Source organism: Nicotiana sylvestris, chromosome 10, assembly GCF_000393655.2.
Source record: "Nicotiana sylvestris chromosome 10, ASM39365v2, whole genome shotgun sequence".
NCBI lineage: Eukaryota > Viridiplantae > Streptophyta > Magnoliopsida > Solanales > Solanaceae > Nicotiana > Nicotiana sylvestris.
In genome coordinates, this window is record NC_091066.1 from 3,154,023 (window position 1) to 3,177,108 (window position 23,086).

The following is a 23,086-nucleotide window of genomic DNA, read 5'->3' on the forward strand; positions in this document are numbered from 1 at the left end:
CATCACAGGGATACTAGTCAGATGAGACCCCCAACACCACATTGTGATCAGTGCGGCAAGGCCCACTTTGGACTGTGTCGTCGAGGTTCTGATGCATGCTATTCGTGCGGGCAGCCTGGCCATATGATGCGGGATTGTCCTAATAGAGGAGGTGATGGTATGGCTCAGCCGACTGGATCTGTGTCTGGTTCTTCCTCATCAGTTCGACCTCCAGCACGGGGTTTTCAGCAGTCGACAGGTCGTGGTAGGGGTAGAGGTGCAGTGCCGAGTTCGAGTGGTGCTCAAAATCGAACCTATGCTCTAGTAGGTCGACAGGATCTCGAGTCGTCTCCAGATGTTGTTACAGGTATTATATCTGTGTTTTCTTATGATGTATATGCGTTGATTGATCCGGGATCTACATTATCATATGTTACACCCTTTGTGGCTAATAAGTTTGGCATTGAACCTGAATTGATAAGTAAACCCCTCGCGGTATCTACTCCGATAGGAGATTCTGTGATTGCTAGAAGGGTATATAGAGGTTGCACTGTGATGATTTGTAGTCGTCAAACCTCGGCAAATTTATTTGAGTTAGAAATGGTTGATTTTGATGTGATAATGGGAATGGACTGGTTGGCCTCATGCTATGCAAATGTTGACTGTCGTACGAAGATGGTTAGGTTCCAATTTCCGGGTGAACCCGTCATTGAATGGAAAGGGAACATTGCTACACCGAAAGGTAGGTTTATTTCCTATCTTAAGGCAAGGAAAATGATCTCAAAAGGTTACATTTATCATCTCGTTCGCGTTAGGGATGCGGAGGCGAAACCGCCTACTTTACAATCAATCCCTGTGGTCAACGAATTCCCAGATGTTTTCCCAGATGAACTCCCAGGCCTTCCTCCTGAAAGGGAGATTGAGTTTAGCATTGATGTGTTGCCTGACACTCAACCGATCTCTATTCCTCCATACAGAATGGCCCCGGCAGAGTTGCGAGAGTTGAAGGTGCAGTTGAAGGACTTGCTAGATAAGGGCTTTATTAGGCCTAGCACTTCACCTTGGGGTGCACCAGTCCTATTCGTGCGGAAGAAAGACGGGTCGTTACGGATGTGTATCGACTATCGACAGTTGAATAAGTCTACTATAAAGAACAAGTATCCACTTCCAAGAATTGATGACCTGTTTGACCAACTCCAGGGTGCCAAGTATTTCTCTAAGATTGATTTACGTTCAGGGTATCATCAGGTGAGGGTTAGGGAGAAGGATATTCCAAAGACGGCCTTCCGGACAAGATATGGGCACTTTGAGTTCTTGGTGATGTCGTTCGGGCTAACAAATGCCCCAGCAGCTTTTATGGATCTCATGAATACTATATTCAGGCCCTATCTTGATGTGTTCGTGATTGTATTCATTGATGACATTCTAGTGTATTCTCGTTCGGAGGCGGAACATGCGGGCCACTTGCGGATAGTATTACAGACGCTTCAGGATCGTAAGTTATATGCTAAGCTCTCCAAATGTGAATTCTGGCTGAACTCAGTAGCATTCCTTGGCCATGTGATATCTGATGAGGGTATTAGTGTCGACACTCAGAAGATCGATGCAGTAAAGAATTGGCCGAGACCTACAACACCATCAGAAGTCCGCAGCTTCCTAGGACTAGCAGGATATTATAGGCGGTTTGTAGAAGGATTTTCCTCTATATCATCACCATTGACTAAGTTAACACAAAAAGCTACCAAATTCCAGTGGTCTGACACTTGTGAACGTAGTTTTCAGGAGCTGAAGAATCGATTGACATCTGCACCAGTGCTCACTCTTCCTGAAGGAACAGAAGATTATGTGGTATATTGTGATGCCTCAGGTATAGGTTTGGGGTGCGTATTGATGCAGCGTGGGAATGTGATTGCTTATGCATCAAGACAATTGAAGAAACATGAAAAGAATTATCCAACCCATGATTTGGAATTGGCTGCAGTAATATATGCTTTGAAGATATGGCGGCACTACTTATACGGCGTCCATGTTGACATCTACACAGATCACAAGAGTTTACAATACATCTTCAAGCAGAAAGAGTTGAATTTGAGGCAGCGTAGGTGGCTTGAATTATTGAAAGACTACGACGTCGAGATATTGTATCATCCCGGTAAAGCCAATGTTGTGGCAGACGCTCTCAGCCGTAAATCAATGGGAAGCTTAGTACATATTGAGGCAGGTAGATGGGGGTTGATTAAAGAGCTTCATCAGCTAGCCAATATGAGAATCAGATTGTTAGACTCTGATGACGGAGGTGTTACTGTACAGAATACATCAGAATCATCTTTGGTAGCCGAGGTAAAAGCACGACAATATGAAGATCCTATCTTAGTACGATTAAGAGAAAGCATTCAACAGTGTAAAAGTATGGCTTTTGGGATCGGAAAAGATGGGGCACTGAGATACCAGAGCCGATTGTGTGTGCCTAATGTGGCAGGGTTGCGAGAGAAGATTATGAATGAGATTCATCAATCCCGATATTCCATCCATCCCGGCTCGACAAAGATGTATCATGATGTCAAGGAGCAATATTGGTGGGATAATATGAAGAAGTCTATTGCAGAATTTGTAGCCCAGTGTCCCAATTGTCAACAAGTAAAGATAGAACATCAGAAACCCGGTGGATTGCTTCAAAATATAGAGATTCCGACCTGGAAGTGGGAGGTGATTAATATGGACTTCATTATTGGATTACCTCGCTCTTATCATAAGTTTGACTCCATCTGGGTGATAATTGATCGACTTACAAAATGTGCCCATTTTCTGCCAGTGAAGACAACTTACACGGCTGAAGATTATGCAAAGTTGTATATCAAGGAGATTGTTAGGCTTCATGGTGTGCCCATATCTATTATATCAGACCGAGGAGCTCAATTTACGGCTAACTTTTGGAGGTCTTTCCAGAAGGGTTTAGGCACACAGGTAAATCTCAGCACTGCATTTCATCCGCAGACTGACGGACAGGCTGAACGTACCATTCAGACACTGGAAGATATGCTACGAGCATGTGTTCTAGATTTTAAGGGGAATTGGGATGATCATCTTCCACTCATAGAATTCGCCTATAACAATAGCTACCATTCCAGTATTAAAATGGCCCCATATGAGGCACTATACGGGAGGAGATGTAGATCACCAGTTGGATGGTTCGAAGTCGGTGAAACAGAATTATATGGGCCAGATTTGATTCACCAAGCTATTGAGAAGGTGAAAGTGATACAGGAGCGATTGAGGACGGCACAAAGCAGGCAAAAATCTTATTCTGATGTCCGACGTCGTGATCTAGAGTTTGAGGTTGGTGATTGGGTTTTCCTGAGGATCTCACCAATGAAGGGTATTATGCGTTTTGGGAAGAAAGGTAAGCTGAGTCCAAGGTATATCGGGCCGTATAAAATTCTTCGACGGATTGGACAGGTTGCTTATGAGTTAGAATTGCCATCCGAATTGGAATTTGTCCACCCGGTATTCCATGTATCTATGTTGAGAAAATGTATTGGAGACCCTTCTCGAGTCATCCCTATCAAAGATGTACAAGTTACAGAGGACCTATCATATGAAGAAGTGCCAGTGGCGATATTAGATCGGCAAGTCCGCAAGCTGAGAACAAAAGATGTAGCTTCCGTCAAAGTATTGTGGAGGAACAAAAATATGGAAGAAATGACATGGGAAGCAGAAGAGGAGATGAAGTCTAAATACCCTTACTTATTCCAGAATGAAGATAACAAGGATGCTGGTGGAAGACAGGATACATTGGAAGAAGAAACGGCTCTATGAGGTAAGCAATAATTTGAGAATACTCCTCCTTAATACAAAATGGTGATATGTAGATAATGTAAATACGCATAATGCTTTGTGTAGACCTTGTGAAGCCATATGTTGGGCTTAATTACTTGCAAGTTTTGCTAGTGACCATTTTATAGGGGAAAATTGATCGGAAATTTCCATTGGAATCCACGATGATTTAAACTCCCCATAAACCCTTACATTCGAGGACGAATGTTCCTAAGGGGGGGAGGGTGTTACAACCCATATCCACATGTGTTAGTTCATGCCATATATTAGTTAACATAAATCCAAGAAGGAATTATCTTTGAGATGATAAGAAGTCAATCCTATTGGTCTTAAGTGATACAAGAGTGTATAAGGGTGATTAACCAGTATTAGAAGTTAAACGAATCAAGGATGTTGTAACTCGTATTTTCAGGTAATCTAGTGGTGCTTAATACACTCAAGAGGTCATTTATTAAGGTATTTTAATCATATAATATCCGTATCATAAGTCATGAAGTCAAACGAGTTATGAAACAAAAGTCGACAAAAGTTGTCGCAACTTAGGTTCATAATTTTACTTAAACATTGGGTCAAATGTTTCTAATCTTTTCTCATAATTTACAAGGAATTACGGGGTGATCTACCCACCAAATTAAATATCTATGAGTCTAGTTTCCAACGCATTAAACCGTTCATCGATACGATCTCGGAGTAGAGAGATATTCGCGTTTTCGCGAGACTGCGCCAAGCACCTCTCTATGGGGCCCACTAAGTCGGTTTAAGATATTTGGACCTATATAGGATGCCTCCAACCCGTTTTAAGTCATTTCTTTTCACTATTTTCAGACCTTAGAACCCTAGGAACATCCTCTCAAGGTTCTCTCAAGATTCAAGACCCAAAAAAGGGCAAACAACACAAATCAAGTGTCGGGAATTCCATGGCGCTAGTAAGTCTCTTGTTCTTCTTGTTGTTGCTCATTTTTGTGTCGTTTCAGCTCGTGTGGGAGGTTGTTTTAAAGGGTTTATGTTCTGTAAACCTCTTACTCTATATGTATTTAAGATTATCCAAGTTGCGGCTAAGCCATTGAAGCTAGAACTTGTGAGATATATATCGAAAGGCTTGGTAGTAATGTTATTGTTTTGTGGACTGTTTTGCGTTGTTGTTGGGCTGCGTATTTTACTACTATCTTGTGGAGTTTTGGAGGAGGAAGGGTGTGGATAAACACCATATATATGTAGGGTTATGGGCTGATAGTTATTCGTAACATTTCTAGGTTGTTTGACACGACTACGGTGGCCGTCGTATGTATGGAGTGATTAGGCTGTGTGTGGACTATTTTGGGAGGCTCAATATGTTTATTATTGATGTTGTTTGGGCTGTTTGGTGACTGTTTTGAATGGTGTGAGGTCATATATATAGGGGAGGTGCTGTCCGTTTCATCGTAAAATAGGTTGTGGTCGATACATAATAGTTATGACGCTTAAATGATAACGATAGTATCGTTTCTCTTATTGTAGACTAAGGAGTTTTGACAATTGCATAGCTTGAGATTGGGGCAGTATATACAAGGTATGTGAGACTATCCCTTTCCTTCTTTTGCACGACTCCGATTGTACATAATGTAATGAACGAGCTTCCAAAGATACTCTACTCTTAGAAGCTAGCAGTACTTACATTGTTTTCCCTCTTATGGAACGATTGATGTTAATGTTACTTCTCTTATTCTTATGTTATCAATGTTGTTCGTACTTCCTAAATCTTATAAGGTTCATAGTGAAGAGTTAGTCCTAATAACGTGTATAGAGGATACCGACCTTACGTCACTCCGAAAGGTTTAGAATGTGATTCCATGAGTCGAGCATGCATTATATATATGTATCTATTTTACTCTACCGAGCCACGCTATAGTTGGCCGGGTACGGCACCTATTGTGCAACCACTGATCAGTTGGGTTTTACCGAGCTCCACGTGGCCGGGTACGATTCTACCGAGCCTATTATGGCCGGGTACGATATGATGATGATGATGCCCACAGAGGCGAATGCTTTAAAGGTTTATGTATTTATACATATGTATCATGCATTTCATGTAAGTAGCCCTCAGAGGTACTAAGATGTTACAGGTTGTATATTCTCTATCCTTGCTTACATTACTGATCGTATTTATGGTTCCTTGCCTTACATACTCAGTACTTTATTCGTACTGACGTCCTTTTATTTGTGGACGCTGCATGTCGTGCTGCAGGTCCTGATAGACAGGCAGGTGCAGCTCCCCCACCACAGTAGACTGTCCAGTTCAGCGGTGATTGGCGAGATCCCTTCTCCGGACTTGCCTTGGTCTTGGTATGCAATTTTTGTTATAGACATTATGGGTATGTCGGGGCCCTGTTCCGGCTATGTTGCAACACTTATGTTCTTTTAGAGGCTCATAGACAGGTGTCGGCTCATGTATAGTTTGGTATGCCTTGTCGGCTAGTTTTTGTTGTATAGTCTTTCATAGTAGCGTGGTAGCTCATACCTTATATGTAGTTTCTTGATTGTCTGGTCATCCCCTGCTATGTATGTTCATGCCGTCATATTTTATTGCTGGTTGTCCATGATCTAGGTCTACCATTTATATTGATCTCGTCAGCCCTAAAAGATAATAATGAAGGTTAGATGAAATGTACGTTGGTGCTCGGCAAGTGTGGTCGGGTGCTAGTCATGGCCCTTCAGTTTGGGTCGTGACAAACTTGGTATCAGAGCAAGTCTGTCCTAGGGGTTGTCTATGAGCCGTGTCTAGTAGAGTCTTGATTATGGATGTGTAGCGCGCCACATTTATAATCAGGAGGCTACATGACATCTAGGGTTGTTACCTTCTTCCTGAATCTAGATCGTGCGTAGAGTTGAGTCGTAAGTGTTCGTCTCTAATATTCACCTTGTTTTTTTCAGTGATGCCTTCGACTAGGAAGCAAACGATTAGTAGACGGCTTGATACAACAGCGGGAGAGGGTACCAGTCAGGTGCCCCAAGTCAGAGCAGGACAAAGTGAGGCTCAAAGTGAGATGCCCTCTCATACCTCATCTACTCCATCTCCTCCAGAGGATATTAGAAGGCACCCAGCGCCTCCAGTTCCTCCGTCTGGCACTCCAGACCAGGATATGCGGAGTGCTTTGCAGTTATTGACTAGCTTGGTAGCTGCTCAGGATCAGAGGCAGAATACAGGTGCTGCTGAGAAACCAGTTAGTACAAGAGTTCGTGATTTTATTAATTTAGACCCTCCAGTGTTTACCGGATCAGACCCCAAGGAGGACCCACAGACTTTTATTGACCAAGTTCATCGTACACTTCGGGTTATGCATGTTAGTGATACAGAGGCAGTAGAGTTGGCTTCTTATCGGTTACGGGATTTAGCGGTTCTCTGGTATGATAGTTGGGAGAGATCCAGGGGTCCGAACCCTCCTCCAGCTGTGTGGAAGGAATTTTCTGAGGCCTTTCTTCGTCACTACTTGCCAGTTGAGATACGACGAGCTAGAGCTGATAAGTTCTTGAACCTTAGACAAGGTAATATGAGTGTGCGAGAGTACAGTATGCAGTTTGATTCTTTGGCAAGGTATGCTCCCCATATGGTGGCCGAGATGAGTGATAGGGTGCATATGTTCGTGAATGGGTTGGGACCACATCTAATAAATGAGTGTACGACAGCCTCCTTGGTGGAGGGCATGGATATTTCCCGTATTCAAGCTTATGCCCAGACCCTAGAGGATCGTAAGCGCCAGCAGAGGGCAGTTAGGGAGCAGGATAGAGGCCAGCATAAGAGGGCGAGATTTGCAGGGTATTCTGATGACTTCAGAGGCCGCATCAGGCCACAGTTTTCGAGGAGTTCGGCGCCACCTGTAGCTAGTGCTCCTCCACAGTTTCAGAGGCCTCGATATGATCGATCCTATTCTGGTCCAGGTCAGAGTTCGCGGGCATCTGGCTCGCAACATCACAGGGATACTAGTCAGATGAGACCCCCAACACCACATTGTGATCAGTGCGGCAAGGCCCACTTTGGACTGTGTCGTCGAGGTTCTGATGCATGCTATTCGTGCGGGCAGCCTGGCCATATGATGCGGGATTGTCCTAATAGAGGAGGTGATGGTATGGCTCAGCCGACTGGATCTGTGTCTGGTTCTTCCTCATCAGTTCGACCTCCAGCACGGGGTTTTCAGCAGTCGACAGGTCGTGGTAGGGGTAGAGGTGCAGTGCCGAGTTCGAGTGGTGCTCAAAATCGAACCTATGCTCTAGTAGGTCGACAGGATCTCGAGTCGTCTCCAGATGTTGTTACAGGTATTATATCTGTGTTTTCTTATGATGTATATGCGTTGATTGATCCGGGATCTACATTATCATATGTTACACCCTTTGTGGCTAATAAGTTTGGCATTGAACCTGAATTGATAAGTAAACCCCTCGCGGTATCTACTCCGATAGGAGATTCTGTGATTGCTAGAAGGGTATATAGAGGTTGCACTGTGATGATTTGTAGTCGTCAAACCTCGGCAAATTTATTTGAGTTAGAAATGGTTGATTTTGATGTGATAATGGGAATGGACTGGTTGGCCTCATGCTATGCAAATGTTGACTGTCGTACGAAGATGGTTAGGTTCCAATTTCCGGGTGAACCCGTCATTGAATGGAAAGGGAACATTGCTACACCGAAAGGTAGGTTTATTTCCTATCTTAAGGCAAGGAAAATGATCTCAAAAGGTTACATTTATCATCTCGTTCGCGTTAGGGATGCGGAGGCGAAACCGCCTACTTTACAATCAATCCCTGTGGTCAACGAATTCCCAGATGTTTTCCCAGATGAACTCCCAGGCCTTCCTCCTGAAAGGGAGATTGAGTTTAGCATTGATGTGTTGCCTGACACTCAACCGATCTCTATTCCTCCATACAGAATGGCCCCGGCAGAGTTGCGAGAGTTGAAGGTGCAGTTGAAGGACTTGCTGGATAAGGGCTTTATTAGGCCTAGCACTTCACCTTGGGGTGCACCAGTCCTATTCGTGCGGAAGAAAGACGGGTCGTTACGGATGTGTATCGACTATCGACAGTTGAATAAGTCTACTATAAAGAACAAGTATCCACTTCCAAGAATTGATGACCTGTTTGACCAACTCCAGGGTGCCAAGTATTTCTCTAAGATTGATTTACGTTCAGGGTATCATCAGGTGAGGGTTAGGGAGAAGGATATTCCAAAGACGGCCTTCCGGACAAGATATGGGCACTTTGAGTTCTTGGTGATGTCGTTCGGGCTAACAAATGCCCCAGCAGCTTTTATGGATCTCATGAATACTATATTCAGGCCCTATCTTGATGTGTTCGTGATTGTATTCATTGATGACATTCTAGTGTATTCTCGTTCGGAGGCGGAACATGCGGGCCACTTGCGGATAGTATTACAGACGCTTCAGGATCGTAAGTTATATGCTAAGCTCTCCAAATGTGAATTCTGGCTGAACTCAGTAGCATTCCTTGGCCATGTGATATCTGATGAGGGTATTAGTGTCGACACTCAGAAGATCGATGCAGTAAAGAATTGGCCGAGACCTACAACACCATCAGAAGTCCGCAGCTTCCTAGGACTAGCAGGATATTATAGGCGGTTTGTAGAAGGATTTTCCTCTATATCATCACCATTGACTAAGTTAACACAAAAAGCTACCAAATTCCAGTGGTCTGACACTTGTGAACGTAGTTTTCAGGAGCTGAAGAATCGATTGACATCTGCACCAGTGCTCACTCTTCCTGAAGGAACAGAAGATTATGTGGTATATTGTGATGCCTCAGGTATAGGTTTGGGGTGCGTATTGATGCAGCGTGGGAATGTGATTGCTTATGCATCAAGACAATTGAAGAAGCATGAAAAGAATTATCCAACCCATGATTTGGAATTGGCTGCAGTAATATATGCTTTGAAGATATGGCGGCACTACTTATACGGCGTCCATGTTGACATCTACACAGATCACAAGAGTTTACAATACATCTTCAAGCAGAAAGAGTTGAATTTGAGGCAGCGTAGGTGGCTTGAATTATTGAAAGACTACGACGTCGAGATATTGTATCATCCCGGTAAAGCCAATGTTGTGGCAGACGCTCTCAGCCGTAAATCAATGGGAAGCTTAGTACATATTGAGGCAGGTAGATGGGGGTTGATTAAAGAGCTTCATCAGCTAGCCAATATGAGAATCAGATTGTTAGACTCTGATGACGGAGGTGTTACTGTACAGAATACATCAGAATCATCTTTGGTAGCCGAGGTAAAAGCACGACAATATGAAGATCCTATCTTAGTACGATTAAGAGAAAGCATTCAACAGTGTAAAAGTATGGCTTTTGGGATCGGAAAAGATGGGGCACTGAGATACCAGAGCCGATTGTGTGTGCCTAATGTGGCAGGGTTGCGAGAGAAGATTATGAATGAGATTCATCAATCCCGATATTCCATCCATCCCGGCTCGACAAAGATGTATCATGATGTCAAGGAGCAATATTGGTGGGATAATATGAAGAAGTCTATTGCAGAATTTGTAGCCCAGTGTCCCAATTGTCAACAAGTAAAGATAGAACATCAGAAACCCGGTGGATTGCTTCAAAATATAGAGATTCCGACCTGGAAGTGGGAGGTGATTAATATGGACTTCATTATTGGATTACCTCGCTCTTATCATAAGTTTGACTCCATCTGGGTGATAATTGATCGACTTACAAAATGTGCCCATTTTCTGCCAGTGAAGACAACTTACACGGCTGAAGATTATGCAAAGTTGTATATCAAGGAGATTGTTAGGCTTCATGGTGTGCCCATATCTATTATATCAGACCGAGGAGCTCAATTTACGGCTAACTTTTGGAGGTCTTTCCAGAAGGGTTTAGGCACACAGGTAAATCTCAGCACTGCATTTCATCCGCAGACTGACGGACAGGCTGAACGTACCATTCAGACACTGGAAGATATGCTACGAGCATGTGTTCTAGATTTTAAGGGGAATTGGGATGATCATCTTCCACTCATAGAATTCGCCTATAACAATAGCTACCATTCCAGTATTAAAATGGCCCCATACGAGGCACTATACGGGAGGAGATGTAGATCACCAGTTGGATGGTTCGAAGTCGGTGAAACAGAATTATATGGGCCAGATTTGATTCACCAAGCTATTGAGAAGGTGAAAGTGATACAGGAGCGATTGAGGACGGCACAAAGCAGGCAAAAATCTTATTCTGATGTCCGACGTCGTGATCTAGAGTTTGAGGTTGGTGATTGGGTTTTCCTGAGGATCTCACCAATGAAGGGTATTATGCGTTTTGGGAAGAAAGGTAAGCTGAGTCCAAGGTATATCGGGCCGTATAAAATTCTTCGACGGATTGGACAGGTTGCTTATGAGTTAGAATTGCCATCCGAATTGGAATTTGTCCACCCGGTATTCCATGTATCTATGTTGAGAAAATGTATTGGAGACCCTTCTCGAGTCATCCCTATCAAAGATGTACAAGTTACAGAGGACCTATCATATGAAGAAGTGCCAGTGGCGATATTAGATCGGCAAGTCCGCAAGCTGAGAACAAAAGATGTAGCTTCCGTCAAAGTATTGTGGAGGAACAAAAATATGGAAGAAATGACATGGGAAGCAGAAGAGGAGATGAAGTCTAAATACCCTTACTTATTCCAGAATGAAGATAACAAGGATGCTGGTGGAAGACAGGATACATTGGAAGAAGAAACGGCTCTATGAGGTAAGCAATAATTTGAGAATACTCCTCCTTAATACAAAATGGTGATATGTAGATAATGTAAATACGCATAATGCTTTGTGTAGCCTTGTGAAGCCATATGTTGGGCTTAATTACTTGCAAGTTTTGCTAGTGACCATTTTATAGGGGAAAATTGATCGGAAATTTCCATTGGAATCCACGATGATTTAAACTCCCTATAAACCCTTACATTCGAGGACGAATGTTCCTAAGGGGGGAGGGTGTTACAACCCATATCCACATGTGTTAGTTCATGCCATATATTAGTTAACATAAATCCAAGAAGGAATTATCTTTGAGATGATAAGAAGTCAATCCTATTGGTCTTAAGTGATACAAGAGTGTATAAGGGTGATTAACCAGTATTAGAAGTTAAACGAATCAAGGATGTTGTAACTCGTATTTTCAGGTAATCTAGCGGTGCTTAATACACTCAAGAGGTCATTTATTAAGGTATTTTAATCATATAATATCCGTATCATAAGTCATGAAGTCAAACGAGTTATGAAACAAAAGTCGACAAAAGTTGTCGCAACTTAGGTTCATAATTTTACTTAAACATTGGGTCAAATGTTTCTAATCTTTTCTCATAATTTACAAGGAATTACGGGGTGATCTACCAACCAAATTAAAGATCTATGAGTTTAGTTTCCAACTCATTAAACCGTTCATCGATACGATCTCGTACTAGAGAGATATTCGCATTTTCGCGAGACTGCGCCAAACACCTCTCTATGGGGCCCACTAAGTTGGTTTAAGATATTTGGACCTATATAGGATGCCTCCAACCCGTTTTAAGTCATTTATTTTCACTATTTTCAGACCTTAGAACCCTAGGAACATCCTCTCAAGGTTCTCTCAAGATTCAAGACCCAAAAAAAGGGCAAACAACACAAATCAAGTGTCGGGAATTCCGTGGCGCTAGTAAGTCTCTTGTTCTTCTTGTTGTTGCTCATTTTTGTGTCGTTTCAGCTCGTGTGGGAGGTTGTTTTAAAGGGTTTATGTTCTGTAAATACTCCCTCATGTTCTTAATATCAATCCTAGGTGATTTCAAGCCTTCTAAAGTGATTCTAGTGCCGAAAAACACTAATTGATCGCTAGTTTCACTTTTTTGTTGTTGTGGCAGCATTGGAGGGATATTTCATGGAAATTTAAGGTCAAATTGGAGTTGTTATTTCTATATAAAGGTAAGGAACCTCTTACTCTATATGTATTTAAGATTATCCAAGTTGCGGCTAAGCCATTGAAGCTAGAACTTGTGAGATATATATCGAAAGGCTTGGTAGTAATGTTATTGTTTTGTGGACTGTTTTGCGTTGTTGTTGGGCTGCGTATTTTACTACTATCTTGTGGAGTTTTGGAGGAGGAAGGGTGTGTAGAAACACCATATATATGTAGGGTTATGGGCTGATAGTTATTCGTAACATTTCTAGGTTGTTTGACACGACTACGGTGGTCGTCGTATGTATGGAGTGATTAGGCTGTGTGTGGACTATTTTGGGAGGCTCAATACGTTTATTATTGATGTTGTTTGGGCTGTTTGGTGACTGTTTTGAATGGTGTGAGGTCATATATATAGGGGAGGTGCTGTCCGTTTCATCGTAAAATAGGTTGTGGTCGATACATAATAGTTATGACGCTTAAATGATAACGATAGTATCGTTTCTCTTATTGTAGACTAAGGAGTTTTGACAATTGCATAGCTTGAAATTGGGGCAGTATATACAAGGTATGTGAGGCTATCCCTTTCCTTCTTTTGCACGACTCCGATTGTACATAATGTAATGAACGAGCTTCCAAGATACTCTACTCTTAGAAGCTAGCAGTACTTACATTGTTTTCCCTCTTATGGAACGATTGATGTTAATGTTACTTCTCTTATTCTTATGTTATCAATGTTGTTCGTACTTCCTAAATCTTATAAGGTTCATAGTGAAGAGTTAGTCCTAATAACGTGTATAGAGGATACCGACCTTACGTCACTCCGAAAGGTTTAGAATGTGATTCCATGAGTCGAGCATGCATTATATATATGTATCTATTTTACTCTACCGAGCCACGCTATAGTTGGCCGGGTACGACACCTATTGTGCAACCACTGATCAGTTGGGTTTTACCGAGCTCCACGTGGCCGGGTACGATTCTACCGAGCCTATTATGGCCGGGTACGATATGATGATGATGATGCCCACAGAGGCGAATGCTTTAAAGGTTTATGTATTTATACATATGTATCATGCATTTCATGTAAGTAGCCCTCAGAGGTACTAAGATGTTACAGGTTGTATATTCTCTATCCTTGCTTACATTACTGATTGTATTTATGGTTCCTTGGCCTTACATACTCAGTACTTTATTCGTACTGACGTCCTTTTATTTGTGGACGTTGCATGTCGTGCTGCAGGTCCTGATAGACAGGCAGGTGCAGCTCCCCCACCACAGTAGACTGTCCAGTTCAGCGGTGATTGGCGAGATCCCTTCTCCGAACTTGCCTTGGTCTTGGTATGCAATTTTTGTTATAGACATTATGGGTATGTCAGGCCCTGTTCCGGCTATGTTGCAACACTTATGTTTGTTTAGAGGCTCATAGACAGGTGTCGGCTCATGTATAGTTTGGTATGCTTTGTCGGCTAGTTTTTGTTGTATAGTCTTTCATAGTAGCGTGGTAACTCATACCTTATATGTAGTTTCTTGATTGTCTGGTCATCCCCTGCTATGTATGTTCATGCCGTCATATTTTATTGCTGGTTGTCCATGATCTAGGTCTACCATTTATATTGATCTCGTCAACCCTAAAAGATAATAATGAAGGTTAGATGAAATGTACGTTGGTGCTCGGCAAGTGTGGTCGGGTGCTAGTCCTGGCCCTTCAGTTTGGGTCGTGACAATTAACCTATTGTTGATAATCTTAAAACCTTCATAACTAGTGAATTAACCCGTTTTGCCAAACCGATTCATTAAAGACTAACTTATATTATTTTCTCTTATTCCAATTATTATTCAGTAATACATGAAATAGCCCAAATACAATCAATAAAAGGAACAAAGAAAAAGCGAAATTAACACTTCAAAATTCCATTCTTCATATGTGTTCATGCTTCCACATTATTAGCTTGCAATAGCTAGTATTATAGTCGTGTACCTGATATTGGAAGCAAAAGAAAAGGGAGATCAGCAGAAATTCAGTAGCATACAACAACAACAACACCCAACAGCCAGTAACAACCAGCAACGAGAAACCACTGACAGATTTTGAAATCAAGATAAAAATCCAGACATACCGACAACAATCAACGGACAGAAGCCAAGGGAATCTTTTCAGATTTGAAAGACTAATTAATGTTCAACCCTTAATTTCTGAATCCGTATATCAGAATATTTAAATTGTATATCAGGTGTATACTACTATCTCTTTTAATTTCCAGAATGTTTTTATTTGTATGTTTGGAAGTCTTAATATTTCCGGAATTTTTTCTCTCTTCAATATTCAGCTCCCTTTTTTTCTCTCTCTCTATCTTCTTTCTGTCCTCTTTTTCTTCTCCACCTCTCAAAATCTGATCAAGTCTCTTATTTATCTCACATCTCAAACCCTTTAATCAATTATTAAAATAACCACTTTCTCCTACCAAACCCACTACTACATAGAAAATACAATTATTATTTATTTAAACAACTTTTCTTGAGCCCCGCAATCCCACTATGTCTTGTTCCTCATGCTTACATTAAACAAATACATTATTCCCCCCCATTATGTCTTGTCCCCCATGCTTGATTATTTTAATCCTAATTGACAAAGCACTCAAAATAAATAATTATTCAGAATTTTAATTCCAAAAATACCCCTTTAACCTTACTGAAATTACCATTTTACCTCTGAACGTACTGCAAATTACCAAACTACCCCCATCAACTATAACCAATTCACCTAATTAATTTCAACCAAAATACAGCAAATATGACCAATTTCTAAACAATTTTCAACAACAAATTCAAACTAAATGATGAACAACAAAGAAACAACTAAAATTATTTTGATTGAACAATATTTTTTAACAACAAACAAACCTACTTTCAGATTCAACAACAACAACAACAAACAAGTATATTCAGATTTCTAAATTCAATAATCATTTGAACTTAAAATTAAATCTAACAACATTACAACCAACAATTTCTATATTAAACTAAACAAGATCATGAAACAAACTGAAGAAATAATCAAAAATGATAAACAACAAACAAGAAAATCAAACTTATACTAATTTCGGATTCAAGAACAATCAAACAAAGTATGGACATAAATGAAAAGATTCAACAACAATAACAAGCAAGTTTTATTCAAATTCGAATTAAACTCGAATTAAGCTTAAACAAAACAAATAAACATATTCAAATCACTAAACTTCAAATAATCAATTGATCTTTTTAAATTAAATCCAACAAAATTATAACAAAGATACATTGAATCAAAAAATTAAAAACCAAAACATAACTTCACATTAAATCACTGAATTAAAAACGAACTTTAAACAAAATGAATACGAATTAAATCTATATTAAACAACAAACAACAGATTCAAGCGATTTAAACTAACACCCTTCTACATTAAAATTAAATCCTTTTAAATTAATAAAACAAACTGAAAAATAATTAATTAAATCTTCAACTTAAATCTAGCAACATTATAATTAAGCTAATCAATTTCTATCAAAAAATAAATAAGAAAAAATGAAACAAACTGAAGAAATAATCAAAGTGAAAATAACGAACAAGAAAAGAATCAAACTTATACTAATTTCAAATCTGAAAATATCAAACAAAAATACGGAAGAAATAAAACTTAGAACAACTGACCGTAAATGACCAATGACGAACTCGAACGAACTTAAACGAAACCAACAAAACCTTGACATAAACGGACTTGAAGAAGGAAATCAGCGGACAACAACAGTCGAGGTGAAGGATGAAGAAGACGTAGCAGCAGTCGAGGTGAAGCAGAAGCAGCAGCAGCTGGAGGTAGCTGAAGAAGACGCAACAACGAGATGGGGAAGCCATGGCTAACCGGGAGGCAGTGAAGCAGAAGAAGCAACAGCGACGAGCTTGCAGCTCGTCCATGGTCAGCAACGACGGGCTGGAAGTTCAGGTGGTCGTCCGACATGGTCGTGGTGGACGTGAGGACTGTGGTTGTTTGGGTTTGCTGGAGGGGTCGTTTGAGAAGGTGAAGCAGCAGCGATGGCTTCTTGAGACGCGGCGACGATGTTCGTCGACGATGGCTGGAGCTCGACGGATGATGGTGCGATGAAGACGACGCAGCAGGGGTGGTGGGGCAGCCATGACAACTGGAGTTATCGTGGTCGATGAGGGTGGTGAAGGGGTAGTCGTGGTGGTTGTCGAGCAGCATCAGCGTTTGGGTGGTTGCAGTTGCTGGTCGGAGCAGAAGAAGAAGCAGCAATGCAGCGGGGGGGGGGGGAAGCCATAGGAGCCTGGGTTGGGAAGGAGAAGAAGAAAGAGAGGGGGGCGGGTAGTTTTAGGGTTTCTTATGTTTGGATTTCAACAAGAAATGAAAAATGGGAGGGGGTTGGGCGGATAGTTTAGTTATGGGGCGGACCGGGTCGACCCATGTTGAAATGGACCGGGTCATGGGGAAGGTTGTGTATTTTTTGGGCCTGTGGTTTGAAATTTGGAGAAGAGGCCCAATTCCGATTTTCTTTATATTTTTTGCTCTATTTTCTTCTATTTTCTAATTAATAAAACTAAAATTCTAAATTAAGTTATAAACTAAATTAATTTATCAAAAATACTAAATAATTTCCAATAACTATTATCGCACATTTAAATAGCAATTAACGATAAAATCACACAATTTAGACGTTAACTGCTAAAATGCAACATACATTATTTTTTATGATTTTCTCATTTTTTTGTAAAACAAACTTAAATACTAAATGAAAATGTGACATATTTTATATTTTTATTAATTTAAACAAATAAACATGCATAGACAAAAATACAAATAATTATACAAAAATACCACAAAAATTCAAAAATTGCAGACCAAGGAAAAATCGTTTTATTTTTGAATTTTTTGAGAGTAATTCTTTCATAGGGCAAAAATCACGTGCTTACAATAATTACAACACTTGTTCTTCATTATCTTAAAAGTAGTTATTATGTTGTTAGAATACAAATTATCTACAAAAGAACTTCAAATTATCTACAATCTGAAAACACTGAATGTTGAGATTGTATATAATTTTATAGTTGAATATGTATATAATTTGTAGGGAATACCTCTAGTTGTATTTACTTTCTGTATATAACTGTCAGTTCTAGTTACATTAATTTTTTTTAACTTGTAGTTATATTGTAGATAATAAATATTAACTGCTATATACATAATGTAAAAAATTGGAGGTAGATGATTGACACAATACAGAAAAACATGTTAACAAACACAGAAACAAATTGAAGTTAACTACATTATGATCTTTCAAAACTTAAACGATTACACACAAAATTTTGTTAACTTGAACACACTAATAATTATTTTGAAATACTATTCTAAATACATGATATTTATTTCTTTTTGGGTGCATTCTTGCAAGATCTTTTGTTATGCCCTTCACCTCCATAATTGCCACATGACACCTTGTACTTCTTTGACTTTAGTTCATCATATGTTTTGTATCTTTCCTTTTGAGGTCTTCCTGGCTGTTTTTTCTCTCCCATAGGTGAATTTACTACTTCATCAGATATATGTTGTGGCACATTCCATTTGCTTTCATCAGGAAGGGAATTTACTGATATTTCATATGTACACAGCAGGCTCTCCCTTGTGTAATACGGAGAGCAATAGTTTTTATAAGTTTCATTCCTGTGCCTTAGAGCTGCCAAAACATGCGGACATGGCAGTTCATCAAATTGGAACTGGCCACAACTACATTTCTTGTTTTTAAGACACACAATGAACCGCTTCACACCATCTATCACAGTATGGATATGATCTGTTGAAGTCCTCACCTACAATTACATAACAAACAGAAAAAAATATTTACATTCATAAAAATAGATTATCTACAATTTATCTACAATATATCTACAATTATATCTACAAATTATCTACAATCTACAAATTAACTACAATTTGTCTACAATTTATCTACAATCTGGAAACAATGTATATTAATTAATTAATTTTCTGCACCAAAGAAACATATCTTACCCCGAGTTTCTGATATAATGTACTGTTTTTCTCCAATTCTTTGTTGAATTTGTACCCAAGATATGTGAAAGTACCCTTTGCCTTCAATAACTTCTCTTTCGTCCAACGTTCAAGAAGTGTCCTCATATACTCTAATAGGTCAAATATTGGCAGCTCTCTTGCCTCTTTTGTTACAACATTCAACGACTCGGCAATGTTTGATGTCATAGTCCAAGTTCTATTCATTGTTGCATGTACTCTTGACCATCTATGATAACCAATATCATAGAGGTATGATTTAACACGTGGGTCTATCTCTTCAATCTTCGACATCCTTTCATTAAATTCATCCAGAGTGTATGACCCTGATGTAGCAAAGTACAATTTATTTAATTGTAGATGACCATTCTTGAACTTTGCCCTTATATTTGTCCAAATATGCCACAGGCAAGAGTAGTGTGGCACGCCCGGATAGACAATTGATGTTGACTTCAGGATACTCTTATTCCTATCTGAAACAACACACATTGAAGTTCTTTCACCATATGCTTGCTTGAATTGCTCAAAAAACTACTTCCACGATGCGTTGTTTTCCGAATCAACCACAACATATGCCAAAGGCAATATTGTACCTACATTATTAGTTAAAAAATAATTAACTTTAACTGGCAGATTTGAAAATTTCTATGAAAACACAAATACATATAAATTAATATATATATATATGTGTGTATATATATACATACATACAAAATATCTACAATGTATCTACAATTTATAAACTGTCTACAAAATAACTACAATTTTACCGGCTACATCCATTGTGCTTGCTGTCAGCATAATCCCCCTGTATGTTGTCTTTAAGAATGTACCATCAACCACTTACTGGTCCATAATATTTCCAACCACTTATTGATGTACAAAGAACAACAAATGCATATAAGAAGCATTCATCTGTTGTCTTCTTCAGTTTAACAACTGAACCAGGATACGTCTTCTCAAGAATATAAAAATAATTTGGTAATTTGTTGTAGGAGTCAGCCAGATGACCTCTCAATAACTGTAAAGCCTTTTTCTTTGCCTTCCATGCTTGCATGTAGCTTCGGTTCACTCCGTGTTGGGACAACATGTCAGTTTGTATGTCCTTTGGTGTGTAAACTGTCTTAGGATCACAATACTTTGGCATGACCATGCTACCAACTACAACTGTAGTACGTTTGCGCTGTATGAATGTATCGTCCATTAAGGTGCATGTGTGTTGTCGGTTGAAACTCCTGATCTTGAACATTGTAGAATCATTAATTGATGTTGTCTTGAAGTGCCAATTACAGTTTTCTGCAATACATATGAGCCAGTAGCTACAAAAAAATACATTTATAATACAGGTTATCAATGTAGATTTAACAAAATGACTGTTTTAACATAAAGTAACATGCTATAAAATATAACTACTTTTCATCTACATATCACAAGGAAAATACTGTTTATAAAGGTTTTTTCACAATTAATATCTTCATACCTTCTGTGACTAGATCTTTTAACCCTGAATTGGAACTTGTGCATGACAGAATAGTGCCTCATTGCAGTTGCAATTGTTTGCTTGTCTTGATACACTTGTGCTTCTTCGATAACATTTTGTGTACCTTCAGTTATTATTTCACTTTGATATTCCTCTATGAAGGGAGAGACTGGCATATCAAGTAACTGTATTGTCCCAGACGAACCCGCATGAAAATAAAGATAAACAGTGTCATATATAATTTTGTAGAATCTTTGTAGATAAATTGTAGATGAATAGAAAATTTTGTAGTCAATTTTTTTCCAACATGGATTGTAGCTTAATTGTAGTATAAATGTAGTAATTTTGTTGATAAGCATGAAAACAATATTGCTTTATACATCTTAAAACTGATTTGTAGTTTATTTGTAGATAAATGTGGGAATTTTGTAGATATTATCGTAAAATCAGACTTCCATAGAATTTGAAACATAACAAACCTGCACTTGTGTTCTCATTTGTAATAGACAATTCCATATTGAAATCTCGTACACTTATGAGTAACGGATACGATCCTAAGTTTTTATTCTCCTTTTTTGTCTCCATATACACACTAACCTCCATATTATTCCTAATCTCCATTGGAGGACAATTCTCATTCACAATGTATTTGATTTCTACAAATTTTTCCGAAGTATCAATCATTAATTGCTCCGCAATTGTAGAAATCAACATACTGTAACTTGCATCCTCATCAAGCACAGTGCCATCAACTTGAAAATCTCTAGATCTGCCCTAGATATCCTAATTGCCATTAAAATGTAGCATGATTGGGATTTTGGACATGATTGCGTGTCGTTGCTGAGGTATTGTTCAATATTTTGTCGCTTTTTTGATTTTTTTGATTAAGAAAAAAAGGCGAAGAACAGAGAATCGGCAGAATTGATTTCTACAATTTGACTTGAATTTGTTGAATAATTTATCGCTTTTTTGATTAGTGGATTGAGGAAAAATGTCGACAAACTGAGATTTGCAGAACTGATTTCTACAATTTGAAATTACGCTTCTGATTTCGACGAACTGAGATTTTGATTTGTAGCGATTGTGAGAATATTGAAGAATAGAATTTGATTATAAATTGAAGATAAAAGATTTCCGTGATATGATTTGATCTGATTTACGACAAATCTTTTTAGAAGATTCTGTTCCTGAATTTTAGCTCGACAAATTATGAAGATTCAACTACTATTAATTAGTATTTAATGATTGGTATAATAACTGTAGAAAAAATATAGATAGGGCGGGTAAATTAGAAACTATGCACATTTTTGGTAATAAGGTTTCATATATAGTATAGGAATATCCCAGCGCTTTTTGCAATAAATAAGAGAAGAAAATGATAATAATCTCTTATGTTTGGTTCAAAGTAGAATTTTTTTAAGCATATAGTACAAAGTAATTATGGTATTTTAAGTTTATAAAAAAAATAAGATTTTTAGTTTTCGTTAAATAGTAACAATTTATGTTTGTTAGATTTGAAGGAAATTGTAGAAAAAAATATTTGATCTTAAAGTCTAAGTACCATCAAATCAGAATAAATGCAAAACAAAACTGCACTAGACACAAAAAAGATACCAAAAATAACAATGTTTGTAACAAATTATTTGTGATACAAAAATAAATTGCAACCACAATATAAATATGAAGAAATATAATTTTATTAATAAAAGGATGCGGGTACAATTCTATTTGTTCCCTTAATTCTTCTATCTAGGTTATGGAAAAACATTCGTTGATCACTTTGATGGCTTTGGGAAAGACATATGTAATGTTTTTGATCTCTTTGTGAATATTTCATGAATTTTTATGGAATTTCGAGATGCTTTGAAAACGAATATGTGACCCCCTTTTATAGGTGTAGCTAGGGTTTTGGTAGAGTACTCTCCAATCTAGGGTTTTAGGTAGATTAGCCTTTAAGAAACCTCGACGAACTCTATTTGTATTATCTTAAATTTAGGATTTTGCCAAATTTTATATGGATTTGATCCAATAAAATTTTAATGTCTACAAACAACTCTAAAAAATTATTTTTCAAAATTTTCACTCAGATCAATCATAAAACTTCAAAAACAATCTAAAATTATATTTATACCAAATACAACTCTAATTTTTAAATACTAGTTTCACTTGAAAAAAAAAAGTTCACTTTTTTTTTATATAAAATTTTTACAATTCTTATGTCCAAAAAAAATGCCCACAAAAAGTATTAACTTTTCACAAACTTAAGGACCAAGACGTCGGACCGACTTTGGAGGGACCCATGTCCTCTGTTTCAATTTCCTGGCTCTTTTTACATCTGCGACTGTGGGCTTGAATCCTAGACCAAATGTTCCCAAGGTTTCGGGAAGAGACACGGGCTGTATGATGCCTTGCAGAGCCGATCCCAAACCCTTTCCTGGTACAAAACCATTCTTCAACATTTCATACGCTACTATGACTGATGCAGCGGTTATCTCCGAATTTGGGATACACTTCCCCTCTGGAACTTTCTCGATTGACATTGTGTAAGAAACTTGGTAGACCCATGGTCCCAAGATGCTTAAATGCTAGACAAGCTAAGGCTGTCATGTCCGAAGTACATTCAGGAGTTTGCGGACCACATATGAGCGGGTATGTGCTGGCAAAGAAAATTCTCCGAGCAGGTTATTATTGGCTCACCATGGAGCGAGATTGTATCAGTTTTTCTTTACCCTGTCTGGCGCCATCCATCTCCAAATAGTAAATGCGCTGCTGAGCTCAGATGTCCGCTCGTCTG

General features: G+C 38.9%; 1 protein-coding gene across 1 annotated transcript; it reads right to left on the reverse strand.

The window, feature by feature from the left end:
- Nucleotides 1–18,148: 18,148 nt before the first annotated feature.
- LOC138880401 (uncharacterized) lies at nucleotides 18,149–21,086 on the reverse strand. Its single transcript, XM_070160497.1, has 6 exons — nucleotides 21,009–21,086; nucleotides 20,293–20,477; nucleotides 19,660–20,131; nucleotides 19,300–19,405; nucleotides 18,795–19,138; nucleotides 18,149–18,592 (listed from the first exon to the last, which is right to left on the reverse strand). The coding sequence occupies exons 1-6, from the start codon at nucleotides 21,084–21,086 to the stop codon at nucleotides 18,149–18,151; spliced, it is 1,629 nt and encodes a 542-aa protein (XP_070016598.1).
- Between the last annotated feature and the right edge of the window lie 2,000 nt (nucleotides 21,087–23,086).